Source organism: Pongo pygmaeus, chromosome 16 (genome assembly GCF_028885625.2).
Source record: "Pongo pygmaeus isolate AG05252 chromosome 16, NHGRI_mPonPyg2-v2.0_pri, whole genome shotgun sequence".
Taxonomy (NCBI): Eukaryota; Metazoa; Chordata; class Mammalia; order Primates; family Hominidae; genus Pongo; species Pongo pygmaeus.
Window position 1 is genome coordinate 70,811,410 of NC_072389.2, and position 17,762 is coordinate 70,829,171.

Here is a 17,762-nt window from a genome sequence, read left to right on the forward strand (position 1 = left end):
AATAGTTAATATTATTAGTACCTGGCTGGACACGGTGGCTCACACCTGTAATCTCAGCACTTTGGGAGGAGGTGTGTGGATCACTTGAGGTCAGGAGTTAGAGACCAGCCTGGCCAACATGATGAAACCCTGTCTCTACTAAAAATACAAAAATTAGCCGGGCATGGTGGCATGAACCTGTAATCCCAGCTACTCAGGAGGTTGAAGAAGGAGAATTGCTTGAACCCAGGAGGCAGATGTTGCAGTGAGCTGAGATTGCACCACTGCACTGGGTGATAGAGCGAGACTTGGTGTGTATATATGTGTGTATATATACACACATATACGTGTATATATGTGTGTATATATACACATATATGTGTATATGTGTATATGTGTATATGTGTATATATACATATATGTGTATGTGTATATATACACATATATGTGTATATGTATATATACACATATGTGTGTGTATGTGTATATATACACATATGTGTGTGTATGTGTATATATACACATATGTGTGTGTATGTGTATATATGTGTGTATATATACACATATATGTGTATATGTGTATATATGTGTATATATATACACATATATATGTATATGTATATAAAATTAGTACCTTAATAATAGTTAAGGAATGCTGCCTTTGTGCCCTGTGCTAAGCTCTTCCTGCACATTATCATAGGTAATCTTCACAATATTTCTCCTTGGTATTTTTTATGATTTTATATTAGTTCCCCCCCATGTTATTTATTTATTTATTTAGTAGAGACAGGGTCTTGCTCTGTTGCCCAGGTTGGTCTCAAACTCCTGACTTCAAGCGATCCTCCTGCCTCAGCTTCTCAAAGTGCTGGGATTTACAGGCAAGAGCCATCACATTCCCCCATTTTAAAGATGAGGAAGCCAAGGCTCAGAGAGGTGAAGTGACTTGGCCAAGATCTCGCAGCTAGCAGGTGGTGGGGCCAAGGCCCAAGCCCACCAAGCCCAGGTCTGTTTGCCACCACAACCCACACTTAAACCACTGTTGGGCCTGTCCAGGCAAGATGGCCCCAGGCTGGGAGTGAGGGCAATCCTGGCTCTTGGAGAACCCAGCCAGGATTGAGACACCTGGGACCTCATCCAAAATTAGTGGGCAATACTGAGCACCAACAATAATACTTAGCATTTCCTACAGGCCAAACCCTGTGCCAGGTACTTTAGACCCATCACCTCATTTACTCCTCCAATAGCCCTGACAGGCAGATGGAATGGTGCACATTTTTTCAGATGAGGGTACAGAGTCTCAAGAGGGCTAAGCAACTCCTGCCAAGGGCACTGATCATTGAGTGGCAGAGCTGGGGTTCAGACCCATGGAAGTCTGGCCCTGAAGCCCTTGTTCCAAAGGCTTCACTATCCTGCCTGAAGATCCCCACAGCGGAGGTTATGACATGGGAGTGGTCTCTGCTAGCCCCTTGCTACTCAGAGTACGGCCTGTGGACCAGCTGTATTGGCATTACCTGGGCTCTTGTCAGTCCTTGGCCTAGACTTATGAATTCAAAATCTCAATGTTATCAAGATTCCCAGGTGATTCACAGGCTCAGTAAGGTTTGGGAAGTCCTGCACTAGATCATAGAGCTGATCACCCCAGTTCCCCAAGAGGCCTGAGATCAAGAATTAAGGCTAGGAAAGAGGGGCAGGGATTGAGGGTGGCAGGGACTCGGGGTGGGTCCCCCATCCTCCTCCTTGTAGCTAGTCCATCCCTTTTTGGAGTCATTCAGGCACACAGGCCTCAGGTATGAGTCAATGCACACATTCCCCCGGGTCAGCCCCTTTAGAGGGATAGCGGAGGGTCTCACAGGCCAGGCCAGCTTCAGCCCACACTGTGAGGCTTGGGAGAACCCTCAGTCCTCCCGGGAAGGGGTTAAAACAAAACAAGATGCACTCTGGCTCCAATAATTCCACTCTCTGATAGATTTCCCTGGAGAACTCCCTAAATGAATCCCAGAGAGGGAGAAAGCAGGGGCCGGGAGCAGAGTCAGGCTGTTTGCTTTTGCTGGAGATTAACCTCCATGGGCAGCCAAGATTACATTTAAAGGCCATGTCAGTGAAACCGCCTTTCAATGAGGAGTGCGGTGCCGGCTCCCGTTACTGAGTGCCTCCTGCGTGCCAGGCAAAGTGTGGGGTGTGCTGGTCCTCACAGCCGCCCTACCAGGCAGGATCTCATGCACGTTTCACAGGCAAGGAAACTGGGATGAGGGAGCATTAACTTGTCCAGGGTCTCATCCTTAACAAGCCTCAATTTTCAGTCCCCAAACTACAAGCACGTGGAGCCGCAATGCAGAGTCTAGGGCTCCCGAGCATGAATACTCTTAGGAGCCTGAGCTGTTCCATTCTAAAGGGGAAACACTTGAAACTGAAGCCCCAAGGAATCAGCCTGTGGTGTAGCCACCTTGGTCAGGCTGTCTTTTGAGGACAGCATCTGAACCCCCTGGGATGGAAGGGCGTGCATTTCCAACCATCCACCTCTGGCCCAGAGCTCAGATGCCCAGCAGACCCACCGACATAGACCTGAACACCCATCTGCCTCCCTGGGTTAGTCTGCTGGGTGAACTGTGAGTCTGCGAGGGGTGCTTAGCATGCCCCCTCCCCACAGGCCCCTGAGGAGCAGGCAAGAGAAGCAGGGGCCTCCAGAGGCCTCCTCACACCTTTTCAGAAAGGCACCCTCCTGTGTCACACAACATCTGCAGTGCCGGCAGGCACACAGGCAGGGAGTTATTACGAAGGAGGAAACCCAGGCAGCTAATCAGCTTTGGAGGTTTCTAGGGACATCAGCCTGTGAAGTGAGAAAAGGGGATCCAGCCGCACCACTGCTTGTCATCTGAGCATTCTCCCATGGGACCACAGCCTTGCAGGGGAGAGACGGCCATGTCAGACTGCCAGAGCTTAGAGGCAAACCCCCCAGCTGTCTCCAGGACCCCAAAGGATTAACCAAGCTGACCCCACCCACAGCTTAATTTCTTGTACTATATTGTTAGGCGTTTAAGGAAACCAAACATCTTGAAGGTATTACCATTTATAAAAAAGCACATTTACAATTAGCTATATATATATAAGCCCCTGGGGATTTATCTCCCAGGATTCTAGGCTGGTGATGCAAAGGCCTCAGCAGGGGCCATCTATATCTCAGCATTGACACAGGCCAGGAAGGGTATGGGGAGCATCTCCCTGAGGAGTCTCATCTCTCTGATCTGCAAATCTTACCGGGGTCCCCACCCTCTGTCCACGCTTCTCTTCCTCACACCCAGCCATCTGCTCAGAGGCTGTACCAGCCTTCCCCTGCACTGCCGGGAGGGCCGCGAGATGAGGGTGGCTGAGCCAGAAGTGATTTGGTCTCAAAGTCCAGGGCTGCCTCCCAGCGAACTCCATATGGGGGCCTGGATCAGCCTTCCTCAGAACAAAGGGGCATCTTAAACCCAGCGAGAGGGCTCCTGCCTCAAACTGATTCATCACTCACCAGCCGTTCAGAGCAACTGTGCAAATGCCCTCAGCGCCAGGAAGAAACTTGTCAGCGATCAGACAGGAAAGAGGCGGCGTGCCACAGGAGCTAAGTGGGAGGGTGTGGGTTCAGGCTGCCCAGATAACAGTCCTAGCTCTTCTGCTACCAGAATGCCATTGAGTCCCCCTAAGGCTCAGTTTTCTCTTCTGTAAAAGGGGGATGATAATGACCTATCTTCCATTCTCCCAGGGCTGTTGTGATGACAAAATGAAGTAATTCATGTAAAGCACTTGGGCAGGGTGCCCAGCATGCAGCAAGTACTTAAAAAGTGTTAGCTAGACCTGGGTGCAGGAGCTCATGCCTGTAATCCCAGCACTATGGGAGGCTGAGGCGGGAGGATCACTTGAGGCCAAGAGTTCGAGACCAGCCCAGCAAACATGGTGAAACCCCATCTTTACCAAAAAACTCAAAAATTAGCCAGGCGTAATTGTGCGCGCCTGTAATCCCAGCTACTGGGGAAGCTGAGGCACAAGAATCACTTGAACCCAGGAGACAGAGGTTGCAGTCAGTCGAGATTGTGCCACTGCACTCCAGCCTGGGTGATAGAACAAGACTCTGTCTCAAAAAAAAAAAAAAAAAGAAAAGAAAAAGAAAAAAGGAAAAAAAATGTTAGCTAGAATTGTTACCAACAATAGTCAAAGCAGCCTCTTTAAAGGGACACCCCCTTCCAGAGGTCCAGAGATATGAGATGGAGAACATTTTCCACTTGCCAAAACTTCTGCCTTTTTTCAACCATGACCCCACTGCCCACAGCTCACCACCTCCCTGGGATACATGGAGAATTTTGGTTTATGCAACATACTCCCAGTGTGCACAGATTCAACAATAACATAATTTTTGCAGGACATGGCAGTTAAACCACAGTCATCATTTCATCACCACAACTGACGATCAAGCAGCACAAGCAAAGCACAATTCTAGAGCTGAAACATCTTGCCTCACCTTTTCTCTCCCATTCAAAAACACACATTAGCATTAAGGTGAGTAGCAGTGATGTCATCATTGAGATAATTCTGAAATTATCCTACCATATTTTTTTAATGCAAACTGTTAACAAGCTCCAGAATTTCATTACTGGTATACAGAGGTCTTATCCTACCCAAAGGTTTACATTAGTTTAAGCACATAATTAAAAATTGCATGTAGCCAAAATTACCCTTCAAGAATTTCTTTAATCACCCTTAAAGTATGGGAATGATTTATCTTTATACACAAGAATCAAACTCAGTGAACCAGGATGCTCAAAGTATGACAGGCATATGGAAAGTAAGACATGCTGACCCAAGAACTGGGTAAAGCTTTCTCCCCGACTCCCCTATGGGTGTTTGGCTACATTCTTGTCAATTCACATTCCAGTCAGTTAAACAAGCATATGATATAATTCCACCACCACGAATCACTGCCAGGCACCTCAAAACTGACCCATGTTGAGAAATTAGTCCTCCAGAAGGCTGCATAAGATGGGACTGCTCCCGCTGCCCTCGTGCCCTAGGCTGACCCTGGATCACCAGCTGGCTTACACAAAGGGAAAACAAGGGATATCCACTTACTTGCAGCTTGGATGCGAGCCTTCCGGCTGACCACCAGCCCAAAGCGGTTCTGGGCCACACACTCATAGTCACCTTCATCCGAAGGGTTGCCTCCCCGCTCCAGCCTGAAGTGACGGATCATCAAGGACCCGTTGGCCAGCAAGGTGGAGTGGGTACTCTCTGGCAGCTCTACCCCATTCTTCCTCCAGGTGATTCGCACTGGAGGGGTCCCCTCCACCCTGCAGTCCAGCACTATAGGCTGCCCAGGGATGGCAACATCATCACTTGGCTCCACAGCAAATGCCAGTTCGGCAGAGTGGCCAAGACCTGCATTGGGGAAGGGGAGATGGAAGGAAATAGGGGTGTTAGTGTGAAATGAACACCCAGGAAGAACTCCACCCACATGGTTCCAAGTTCCTTGGGTCTATGCACCCCATCCCCATGTTTCTGTAATGTTAATAGGAATTCTTATTATATATAGAATTTTATGCATTACAAAGTGCCATCCAAGGTGGTACTTTTACTTAATCATCAGACCATCTCAGAGATGGATATTATTTGTACTATTTCTTCTTTCACAGGTAAGAAAACTGAAGCCCAGAGATGTCAAGTGACTTGCCCAGGGTCTCACAGTCAGTAGTTGCAAAACTGAGACCCAAAAGCAAGACTGGCTCCAATACAGCTGCTGCTACTTCGATGATCACCCTGGATAAGCACTGAAGCCTCACAGACCTTCAGGGTGTGACCTTACGTAAAGTATTCAACATGTCCTGGCTTCCCATTTCTCATCTGTTTAGATAGAAGAAGAACAATGGAGCTTGGGTCATAGGGTTGTATGACATGATTAACAGACTCAAAGGCACTATGAAAAATTTAAAGTTCTAAAGAAATACAGAGGGAGATAGTAATAAATCATGCTTCTTTTTGCTGGCCAAAACCCATCAGAGGCCTGGTCCAGTGCCTGGCAGGGAGCAGGGTGTGTGGTCCCAGTACCCGGGGTACAGACTAGGTTGTGGCCCCATTGCCCCTCCCCTCTGGCACTCTGGGTGTTGGTCCTTTTGCCTTTGTCATAGGGAGAGATGAAGAGTAGCGAACACCAACTATGGTTTCCCAAAACCAAGGAAGAGGGTGCTCCTAGAACCTTTTCTTCCAGCCAGCCAACCTCTCTACTCCTGCAGAAAAGAAATGAGCAGGAAAAGAAGGAAGCCAAAGAATAGATGGGGTTAAGGCCGATCAGGGAATCAGAAGCCCGGCTGGAGGGACAAGCACTCCAATCCCAGGCATGATGCCAAGTCACCAACTTCTCCAGCAAGCAACTTACCAGACCAGTTACAACTCCACTCGAGGAGGAATGAACCCACCTGGTCTGAAATGGCAGTCACAGACCCCTCCTCACATTTCCAGATAACTAGCGATCCTGGAGCTGGCCCCTCCCCAGCAGACTAAGGCCCTCCCTGGCTGGGGAAGATGGGGAAGTGGGTGGGGAGAAAGGAGGGGCGTTGGGGTTATAGGCATTCCCCGCCCAGCGCCCCCCGCGCCCCCCTGCCCCCGTCCCCGGCCCAGGAAGATGTAATGTTTTAAGACTTTTTAGGATCGCACTTATTCAAACCCCTGCACATCCTCCCCATGTCGTGAGTTCACCCGTCTTAGCCCCGAATCCAACCCCGGTATAGCTGTCGGGAATAAAGTTTTTCCTTGATGCGGACGCGAGCTTCTACTTCTTGGGAGAGGAGTGCAGAGAGAATAGCCCAGATGAGTGTCTGTGGGGAACTTGAGGTGGGAGGGTTAAGGGACTAGATTTGTACGCCCCTCCCGGGAGATGGGACCATTGCAGCCACTAAAGGGAACAGGGTGGTGGTGACCGAGCTCCAGGCAGCAGAACCGGCGGACCGCGAGAGCCAGGGGCAAGGTCTCCGCGTGTGCACACTTCGCGGAAGGGCGGGGGCACGTGAGCATCCCCGCGGCTCGCTCGCTCTCGCTCTCGGTGGCTTCTCCTCTCCTTCTTGGCTCACGGGCTGTGTCCCGGGTCGCTCCCTAGCCACGCGCCGCCCTCCAGGAATCTCCCTCGTCTTCTCGGGTCTCTCCCGCGCACTCAGCCCAGTACCAGCTCCAAATGCAGGACGTGCCATCTCCGCCCAGTGCAGCCGTCAGAGTCCCGGTCTCCGCTCCCCAGGCTGCTGTCCCCTGTCTTGGCTGCCTCGGGCTATGTCCACGGCCGGGCACCGAGCACCCCAGCTCATCCGCCTGGGTCAGCGCTTAGCCGTGCGGTCTCCCCTGGCTCGTTTCCCTCTGTCTCCACGCCAGCCCGCCCCGCTTGCTCCCGCTTCGCTGCACTCCTCGCCCCTCAGTCTGGGCTCCGAGTCCTGCCCTAGTCTTCCTCCGGGGGGTTCCGTCCTCAACACGCCCCTAGGGCCCCGACAGTCCGGCCTTGGTGCCCTCTCTCCGTCCGGATCCGCTGGGTCCCTCCCGCACGGGGTCCGCCCTCAGGTCCGCGCCGCTCTCCCCGGGTCCGCCCCTCGCGCCCGCTCCCTCCCTGCTCGCCCTTCCCCTGGCTCCGTCCGCAACCGCCCGGGCCGGGGCGCTTTCGCTCACCCTCGCTCGGCGCGGGCAGCAGCAGCAACAGCAGCGGCAGCAGGAGCCGGGGCCAGCGCAGGGCGGGCGGGCGGCGCGGAGACGCGGCGCGCTGCACAGCCATGGGGCTCTCGGTCCGCTCGGCTCGGCGACGCGCGGCTCCCGGGCCTCTCGCGGCTCACAGCGTCCCGCGGGGCCGGCGCCGGGGCCGGGGCTGGGGCTCCGGCCGGGGCCGAGCCCAGGCGGTGGGGGACTGGGGCCGCATGCCTGCTCAGGAGCGCGGGGGGCGCAGGGGGAGCGCCGCTTGCGCCATCTTGCACCCACCCGGGCGATCTGTCAGCCTCGCCCGGGGTGCGCGCTCCACACTCGCACCGCTCGCGGCCGCCCCGCCCTTCTCCCCAGCCCGCCGCCCCCCTCCTCTCTGCTCTCGGTCCCCTCCCCCAGCCCCCTCTCCCCGGAGGCCCGGTCTGGGGAACAAAAGAGCCGGCGAGCGCTTTAAGCGGCCGGACATTCCCGGCTGCGCGGCGGACGCGCCCCCTGCGCTTTGAACTGTGGCTGGAGCGGCCGGCGCCGTCCCGGGCTGCAGCCGGGTATCCCCTCCCCGCTGGCCAGCCCGGGACCTGGGGGGCTGAGGAAGTGGACACCCAGCGGACTGGGGAGTGGGTCCGGGCTGCGGAAAGACACTCACAGCTGCGGGATTTGCTCTGACCCACTCCTTCTGCTGCGCCCTCCTCCAAGTCCATATTTTAGAGATAATTCTCTAAAAAGCTGCGTAAAGTTGTCAAAGATTCAGTTTTCCATGGATTTCTGGTCCTTCCACTCAAAGGATAAATCCTGTAGCTGCAAGACTGGCTTCTCTGGACTGAGGAGCCCTGGCGCTCCGCTGGGGAGGATTGCCTGGAGAGAGCGGACCTAGCAGGACAATGAGAGCTCTAAAGGGGCCTGGCTTCCGACCTGGGTTCTGCCTGCTGCCTAGCCCAGTCACTCTCACTGAGCTCATCTGAAAGATGAAAATAATCTTCTCTCTCCTGTTCATCCCTAGAGACCTTTAAACCGCAGAGGTCCTGACAAATGACCTGGTAACTGGAAAAGCACATAGAAAGTTAAAATTCCCAGTAACATTTCTGTGCCACAAAGAAGGCCCTCAATCGTTCATGTCAGAGAACATATAAGGAAACAACAGAGGTCCCACGTGAGAATGTTACAGAAGATAAGCATGTCTTTTAGCAGAGACATACCCATACTAGCCGTCAGAGATCTTGAATCTCAGCCACTCTCTATTAAATGGTCTTCTGTTGAGTCCAGCATGATGGACTAGTCCATCAAAATTATTGAGCAGCTACTAAGTTCTAGGAGCTAGAGAATTAAAGGTGGCAGGCTAGGCTTGGTGGCTCACACCTGTAATCCCAGCACTTTGGGAGGCCGAGGTGGGCAGATCACTTGAGCCCAGGAGTTCAAGACCAGCCTGGGCAACATGGTGAAAACCTGTCTCTACAAAAAATACAAACATTAGCCAAGCATGGTGGTACATGCCCGTAGTCCCACTGTATTCCAGCCTGGGCAACACAGACCCTGTCTCAATAAATAAATAAATAATAAAAGTTGGCCTAATGTAGCTATTTGCTCCTTTGGCACTGGACTGGGATGGCAGAGGAAAAATTAAGTCTTTCTTTTGATACCAACTCTGGAACTTTGGGACCATGTACAAAACTAACTTTGGGCCAGGCACGGTGGCTCACGCCTGTAATCCCAGCACTTTGGGAAGCCGAGGCAGGTGGATTACCTGATGTCAGGAGTTCGAGACCAGCCTGACCAATATGGTGAAACACCGTCTCTACTAAAAATACAAAAAAATTAGCCGGGTGTGGTGGCAGGCGCCTGTAATCCCAGCTACTCGGGAGGCTGAGGCAGGAAAATAGCTTGAACCCGGGAGGCGGAGGTTGCAGTGAGCTGAGATTGCACCATTGCACTCCAGCCTGGGGGACAGAGCAAGACTCCGTCTCGAAACAAACAAACAAACAAAAAACTAACTTTGATACAGATAAGTAAGGAAGTACAGGCCTCCAGAAATCAGAGTGCCTGTAGATGGACAGGTTTACTAATGATGGGGTTGGCATAGCTCAGGACTGTTCACTCTGGGGTAGCTACTGGAAGATGAGCCTGAGAGGCAGGACATGAGGCACGTGAGCAGCGGGAAGCAATGGAAAAATTCTAGGTCGAGGACCCCAATGTGCAAAAGCCCTATTGGATTTCATTGTGAGAAAGGGTGGGAGTGGTGGTCTACTGGCCTTAGGAAAGGGAGGGGAAGGGCCCTCCCTGGGCCTAAAATCCTGGAACTCCCTCCTGCAGGGCTTGAATTCTCAACAACCCCTTCTTGGCTTGTCCTGGACTCTGAAGAGGTCAAATTGGTGTCTTGAATTGCTGTCATTTTAAATTCATTTTGACAAGTGTTTAATTCTTCTTTATCACAACTCTTGGTCTGAGAGTGATATGCAAATAATGGCTATTCTGCTGAGTGCAAAATGTGCAGTATCTCTCTGTCTGATCTGTCAATTAACTCTGGGTCTGGCCCACCACTTTGGGGGTGGTCCTGAGCAAAGCAGCCTCTAGCTCTTGATTCCCTCCAATAGAAAGCATGTTCCAGGCTCTGTAAAGATCTTAGCAGACAGCAGCTGCCAACTGTGATGCCAAGATGTGTGTGGGGTGTGAGTGTGGAGTTTTGTGTGTGAGACTGTGTGCACATTTGCATTAACGGACAGACACAAGGGTGTTTGTGAAGGCAAAGTATGCATGTGCGGGTCTCTGAGCTTGTACACACAGTGCACGTGTGTGTGATTGTGTGGCCATGAGTAAGTTTGGTGACCAGAGTTATACAGGAGAATAGTTGTGGAGCCCAAATCTCTGGAGTTGTTCCCTCTTTCCTGCACCCAAAAAAGTTCAGAGAAATGTATGCCCAGATGGAAAGAGATCCCCAGAGAGTCTAAGGAAGTGCCATGAAAGAACGCATCTTTCTTAAGTTTACGTCTTTTTCCTAAGTGCCTGTTGAGGGAGGAAGATGGTTTAGTTCTTTCCCATGATCACCTGCTCTTTACCCTCAAAAACCACCATTTTGAGCTGGGTGCAGGGGCTTATGCCTGTAATCCCAGCACTTTGGGAGACCGAGGCAGGCAGATTACGTGAGGTCAGGAGTTCGAGACCAGCCTGGCTAACATGATGAAACCCTGTCTCTACTAAAAATACAAAAATTAGCCGGGTGTGGTGGGGCATGCCTGTAATCCCAGCTACTCAGGGGGCTGAGGCAGGAGAATCACTTGAACCTGGGAGGCAGAGGTTGCAGTGAGCTGAGATCATGCCACTGCACTCCAGCCTAGGTGACAAAGTGAGATTAGTCTGAACAAACAAACAAACAAAACACTATTTTGGGCCAAGGGGCAGTGGCTCATGCTTGTAATCCGAGCACTTTTTGAAGCTGGGGCAGGAGGATGGCTTTAGCCCAGGACTTCGAGACCAGTCTGGGTAAGATAACGAGACCACATCTCTATAAAAAAATTTTTTTTTAAATATTAGCCAGGCATGGTGGCATGTGCCTGTAGTCCCAGCTACTAGGGAGGCTACAGTGACAAGACTGCTTGAACCCAGGAGGCTGAGTCTGCAGTGAGCTGTGATTGTGCCACCGCACTCCCCAGCCTGGGTGACAGAGAGAGATCCTGTCTCAAAAACAACAACAACATCATTTCCCATCCCAGTAAGAAATAAACTCCCTAGGGCACAAAGGCTGAGGAAATTCTAGTCATAGTCAATGGTTCCAAAAGAGAATTCCACATTTCTGGAAAATAGTTTATTAATTCATTATCAGGACAGATACATGAATCAATGCCTTAGCTTAACACTAAAGAATATCATATTTGTAAGGAGAAAAAAAAAACGCTGGGAGGATAATTAAATAGTACAGCATAAACTAAATACAGACAAATGAGCAAGTACTGATTACACTTGTCATGCATCAAGAAAAGGAAGATTTTTAATTGAGACTCAAAAAACTTAAGGCATCAATGGTAGGTGACAAAGGGATTAATACCCTATAAAAGGCCAATAGATTCTTTTCTAATAAAAATACTGCTACAAAGACACAAACCTAACACTTCCAAATTACCCAGAGCTCAAATCATATATAATGCTAGTGAGAAATGGCCACTTTCTTATCAACTGTGAGTTATAGGCAGATACCAGATTTATTACTTATTTGCTTTTGAGAAACAATTTTCCACCCAACCTAATGGGTTATAAATTGTCTCATTTGCAGCTATTTAATTTAAACCAGAACCTCAGTGCCTGTTAAACAAGAACATGAAAAATGACTATGTGGTATAATGCTAAGAGCCTACTGTTAAAACAGCCATTTAATTCAGGGCAGTTTTTTTTTCTTCTTTAAAAAAAAAAAAAAATCAAACCAGCAAAATAAAATGAGGCTTTTGACCTTCAGAGCAATGATGAAACATACACAGTGGTGTTAGCCACAGCAGCGCTGAATGCTGCAGAAATAGTACAAGTGACAATTCTGTCTTTAACGAGATACAAAACCAACATTAATAATCTTTAGTGTTATCATAGGCTGGCTGAAGGAGGGGGAGGAGGTGGAAACGTAGGTGCAGACATCAACAGTGAGTGACACCCGAGTATAATAAACACAGATGCTTTCAGGGTTTGAGGAAGCCGCAACTGTGCTGAGAGACATTTCACCATTAAAAAAAAAAAAAAAAAAAGGAAAAATGGACTGGTTATTTCGAATTTGGCCCAGAAGCCAGAGTTAACTCTTCATGTGCCAATCAGACATCATTAGGGAGTAAAGACCCTAACATTCTACGCTCCTATGAGAGGGCTGAGGTGAAAAACCAAATAAATGACATTGTTTTCACTACACAGAAAATAGAAGTCAAGCTTGTCCCTGTGCGGCAGGTGAACAGAAAATGACTTGAGGATTCAATTTAAAGAAAAAACAAACTGAAATGAGCTACCCCTTTTCCTGTGCAAAGACCTCCTTGCCAGTACCCCGGAGGGTGAGATTCCTGTCATCCCCAACCCAGATCAAGTCAAGCCTCACAGGGTGGGAAGGGCCTCCCTGAACTCTCACTCCCCTTCTCTTCCTTTACCTTCTCTGGAAGAAAGACCCAAATCATCTCCATCCAGTAAACTTGCCCCCCTGCATAGAAGAGAGGGCATCTTTTTATTCTGAGCCTCTGGATCACAGTCTCCTTCCCTGTCTCAAACATTCCCCTGTATGACTTGGATCCATCCATGGAGAACCCTTGGATCCCAATCCCAAAGGCAAGATGCAGGGAAGCCAGAAGGTCTTCTCCACACCTGCACTGGGCGTGGGCGGGCTGCCTGGGGCAGGGCAAGCAGAAGCACTGAGTGAAGAGGAGGCAGGAGGATGGCAGGCGAGTGCACGGCGGCCGTGGATACAGGAGGGCATGGGGGCCTTGAAGCAGACATGAGGTAGTCACGTTGTTAGAGAAGGATGCAGAGTTTGAACCCAGGCAGGAGAACCAGATGACACAGTCTGGGAGAGGTGCGAGAGATAGCAGAGGAAGGAAAACAGGAGAGAGGAAAGGAAAGAATATCTGGGAGCAGGAGAAGGGCACTGGTGCTGGGAGAGCGAGGTGACTGGGAGACAGAACACTAGAGCAGCCAGGGGCAAAGAAGGAGGGGAAAAGTGAGAGAAAGCGGATTTTCAAAACCAGGCACTTCCCAAATTACAAAATTAAATGCAGAGTTGCTCTGAGGGGAGCCAGGGCCACCCTCTCTATTTGGGCAATAAGGAGCTGGGAGGTGACGCAGCTAAAATGCTAGGCATTCAGAGCCTGCTTGCACTCAACCCAGCCAGACAGGAAAATGGGCTGGGACTGTCTTTGTCAGACAGGCATTGGAGACACTCTCAGAGTGTGTAATAAAAGGCTGGGTGATGGAGGTGGCGGCCCACAGGGCTGGGGACTGACCACTGTGGAGCACCATCCTGACCTGGAGGACCAATCGGGCTGAAGTGACCACTACCTGGGCCACGGTTTCCCAGCTCACAAACCAGTACACATACGTGCACTTCACACGTGCACATCACATGTAGCTGTGTCTCGTATGTCTTTCACATGTCACATGCGTATTACAAAGAGTATGGGGGGAGTGAATAATCCATGTTTTCCTCTCCCCCCAGCCAAAGCACCTTAGGAAACTCCAAAGGGCTTGATGATGTTATCTACAGGCACACATGTAGACATACACGGCCACAGGTGTCGCATCCTATGTGATCCATACCTGCCTGCCCCAAACCACACCCTCTGGGAAGAGCTAGGCAGAGGAGGAGACCGGGGATCTGGGCAGGCCTGGGCTGGCTCCTAGAGGGCAGGGGGCTTTGAGCTTGGCAGCTTCTCCAGGGGTCTCCTCTAGCACCTCGCCTGGCTGGAGGTCCGGGTAGGAGCAGGAAGCACTGGCTGCCTCTGGCAAGCAGGTAAGTCTGTCTGGCCTGGGGGTTGCCAGCTCACACCCTCCCAGCTCCCTGTCCAGCCAAGCTGCCCCCTGCCCTGGATCCCCGACACCCGAGATGAGATCAGGAGCCTCCGGAGGCAGGGGGTCCTCAGGCTCCAGGTCTTGGAGATGGAGGTCAGGGTTCCCATTAGATGCACTAAAGTCAGAGTGGACAATGACTTCGGCCTCCACCTGGTTCCTGCAGGCTGGGGGTGACTTCTTCCTCCCATTGCCCTGATCAGAGCAGAGAACACAAAGACAAACTGACCACTACTGAGAGTAATCATCAGAATGACCAGCGTACATGGGGCAGAAAGTCTGACGCTCCATCAGAGTAGGTATCACATAGGAGCCGGTAAAGGATACACAGGAACTGTTTGAACCTATACAAAGGCAGGGAATGATGGAATACTTCCCATTTGCCCTCGTCCAGGAGTTTCAGGAGTACCAGACTCAGTCAGGGCCTCTGGGGACAGGAGGAAGGGCTGAGCGTACTCAGGCCAGCCACACCCTCAGATCCACGGAACTGCTGTGGCCCACTTAGGTCTGGGTAGAGGAGGGACTGTTTTCAACCCAGGTTGAAACAAGTTCCTGCAAACTGGCCTGCCCTCCACCTACTCAACCTTTGGAGGCTCCAGGGGTCTCCTGGCTAGACTTCTATCCCCAGGGAAGTTACCACCCAGGGGTCTCCAGAGAACTCATTACTTCCTCTTCACAAGCACAGAGACCCTTTCCTTCTTTCCTGCCCCTTCTTTCCAGGACGCTGACCTTTATGGCGTCGTACACCAGAGCCTGCAGCAACAGCGTCTGCCCAGTTCCAGCAGGGGGCAGCAGGGCGCGGGTCAGAGCCGGCCGGGGGCCTGCCTGGGGCAGCTCACAGCCTGCCCAGGAACCAGCCCAGCTCAGCCCGCTTGGTTGAGCCCAGGAGATCTGCACGGGGGAAAGAAGGGGACACTAAGGGGCACGACCAGGATTGGCTGGGAGAGGGAAGCCCAGGTGAGGGAATTGGGATGGGCCGCGGGGGAGCAGGGTCCAGACTGTCACCCGCTGCTCTCTCCCTCTCCAAGGCTCAGGGCAGGAGCATCAGAGGCTCATAGTCAGCGGGGTAATCTGAGGATAAGTCCTCCTGCAGAGGAGCGGAACACCAGATGCTCTGCAAAGCCCGCGGTGTCCGAGCCAGGCGGGGAGAGGGTGAGGAAGGACGGGTCGGAGTCGGGTGGGATGTGCCACCCCTGCCAGCATGAAAGGGACCAGCCCAGCGAAGGCCTCACCTTATCCTGGTCCCAGTCCCACTTGGCTACAGCCAAGCCGACTGGCCTTTTCTCCCCACACGGGGATGTCTGGGTCTCAGAGGTCTCCCCAGCTCCAGGGATGAGGAGGGAGCTGGGTGTTCTGGGTCACCTGCTGGGAGGCCCTTTCCTTCGTGAGAACCAAGCTGATCTATTCTGCCGGGGTATGGAGGCCCATGTGCTTCCCTGACCAGCCAACCATTCCGTGGAGGAGGGAGAGAGGCCCTGGCGTCCGCAGCCGGCTCCGAAGAGGAGGTAGAGCCATGCTAGCATAGCCACGCGTTGTGCTCTGTCGCCCCCTGGTGTCCTATTTAGAAATGAGCCGCAATGTGGGGCTCTGACTTACCTTTCTTTTGGAGTGACTCCGGCCTTCAGAAATACCGCCACCCATAAGGCTGTGCACTTCAGCCCTGTCCTCCACGTCTGAGGGTGGCGGGGACCAGTCCTGGGGATGGGGATGCACAAGGGACTCCAGTTCATGGGCAGCTGGGGGGCTGGGGGGGCCAAGCCGAGCTCTGGAGTACAGCGCGGGATTCCCAGGGGTGGCGGTGGAGGACAGGCCTGGGAGGGATTCCCTGGAAGGGAAGACGGAAAACAAGGCATAGCGGTCAGAGTAAGGGGTCGGGCGGGGCTGGGATCTGGTCCAGCCTATGTCTCTGGGGAGGTTCCTGCCCATCTCTGGGACTTGCTTTCCTGGTCTGTGCAATGAGTAAGAAAAACTGCTATTGTTGAAAACAGTCTCTGATGCTGTAAACAGGGCTCTTCTTCCCTTGGCTCTAGGCATCTGGAAATTTGGGGCCCCTCTTTCCAAGATGCTGGCAGCTACAGAGGAAGTGGGGGCGAGGCAGTTCTGTTGGCCTTGCTGAGGGGGGTAGCCTGGGGCTCCCCTAAGTCCACTCCCCATTCTCATGAGGACATCATCCCTGATTCCTTCATCCCAGAGTCCTAACTTTAACGGGGCTCCTGGGAGTGCCAAGGGCAAGTCACGGCCACTTTCCCCGATGGCCCATTCTGCAGCCCTTCCTGGAAGTCTCCCTTCCCTGAAGTCAGACTGGCTCCCCTGCTCACCTGTGGGGGCTGCGGCGCAGGCCAGCACACATGCAGGCCAGGAGGCAGAGGAGGCCCAGGCAGACACCCACGATGATGCCCGTGACTGAGTGCATGTCCAGCGAGTCTGGTGGGGGAGAGAGAGGCACGGAGCAGGTCAGGACAGAAGAAGGGTACAGGGCATAGATCAGGACTATCCATGGCTTTCTCAGGAGACACCAGCTGGACCCTCACCCTTCAGATGCTCACAGTCTTCTGATACAAGGAAAGGAGGGCCCTGAGCCTCACAGAAACTGCTACTACCTCTCCCTCTGACTGTCCTCTCTAAAACACACCCAGAAGTTATGGTCTCTCTGCCTCAAACTGGCCTTTGGTGAAGCACGTGTTGCCTGCTCCCAGGGCTGTTGCATGGGTGTGCAACATGCGCAGGTGCGCAGACCCCATGCTTGGATGGACCCCACGCTTGAGTTAATGCTCTGCTGTCACCACCTTAAAATTGTATTTTTTTTTTCTTTTGAGACAGGGTCTTGCTCTGTCACTCAGGCCGGAGTGCAGTGGCATGAACACGGCTCGCTGTAGCGTCAACCTCCTGGGCTCAAGTGATCCTCCCACCTCAGCCTCCCAAGCAGCTGTGACCACAGGCATGAGCTACCACACCCAGATAATTTTTAAATTTTTTTGTGGAGACAGGGTCTCACCATGTTGTCCAGGCTGGTCTTCAATTCCTGGCCTCAAGTGATCCTCTCATCTCAGTCTTCCAAAGTGCATGAGTACTTTGGATTACAAGCACAAGCCACCATGCCCGACCTCTAGTTCTTTTCTTTCTTTTTTTTTTTTGAGATGGAGTCTTGCTCTGTTGCCCAGGCTGGAGTGCAGTGGCATGATCTCGGCTCACTGCAAGCTCCTCCTCCCGGATTCACGCCATTCTCCTGCCTCAGCCTCCCAAGTAGCTGGGACTACAGGCATCCGCCACCACGCCCGGCTAATTTTTTTTTTTTTTTGTATTTTTAGTAGAGAAGGAGTTTCACTGTGTTAGCCAGGATGGTCTCGATCTCCTGACCTCATGATCCGCCCGCCTCGGCCTCCCAAAGTGCTGGGATTACAGGCGTAAGCCACCGCGCCCGGCCGTCCGACCTCTAATTTTTAAAATAAGGGATAGCACCTTTTCATGTTGCACTGGGCCCCGGAAATTATGTAGCCAGTCCTGCTGTCCACCTCCACCCCATAAAGCTCATCACCTCACCAAGTTAATCCTCCAATCAAAGAAATTTCCCAAAG

At 52.0% G+C, this 17,762-nt stretch overlaps 2 protein-coding genes across 13 annotated transcripts in view; both read right to left on the reverse strand.

Moving 5' to 3' along the window:
- IGDCC3 (immunoglobulin superfamily DCC subclass member 3) overlaps nt 1-8,466 on the reverse strand; it is a 49,710-nt gene extending 41,244 nt beyond the window's left edge. For 3 of the 4 annotated variants that reach the window (XM_063652700.1, XM_054450210.2, XM_063652699.1), the window contains exons 1-2: nt 7,651-8,009; nt 5,080-5,385 (exon numbers count right to left, since the gene is read on the reverse strand). In XM_063652700.1, the coding sequence (XP_063508770.1) occupies nt 5,080-5,385; nt 7,651-7,753 (409 nt within the window). In that variant the 5' untranslated portion in view covers nt 7,754-8,009. Of the gene's footprint in view, nt 1-5,079; nt 5,386-7,650; nt 8,010-8,317 lie in introns of those variants that run through there. The other variant, XM_063652701.1, reaches the window with a different exon arrangement.
- A 2,986-nt stretch (nt 8,467-11,452) lies between these two features.
- The window catches only part of IGDCC4 (immunoglobulin superfamily DCC subclass member 4), a 40,906-nt gene continuing 34,596 nt past the window's right edge, over nt 11,453-17,762 (reverse strand). For all 9 annotated transcript variants that reach the window (XM_063652285.1, XM_063652286.1, XM_054450211.2 and 6 more), the window contains 4 exons: nt 16,506-16,611; nt 15,784-16,012; nt 14,917-15,078; nt 11,453-14,382 (listed from right to left, as the gene is read on the reverse strand). In XM_063652285.1, the coding sequence (XP_063508355.1) occupies nt 13,972-14,382; nt 14,917-15,078; nt 15,784-16,012; nt 16,506-16,611 (908 nt within the window). In that variant the 3' untranslated portion in view covers nt 11,453-13,971. The remainder of the gene's footprint in view (nt 14,383-14,916; nt 15,079-15,783; nt 16,013-16,505; nt 16,612-17,762) is intronic.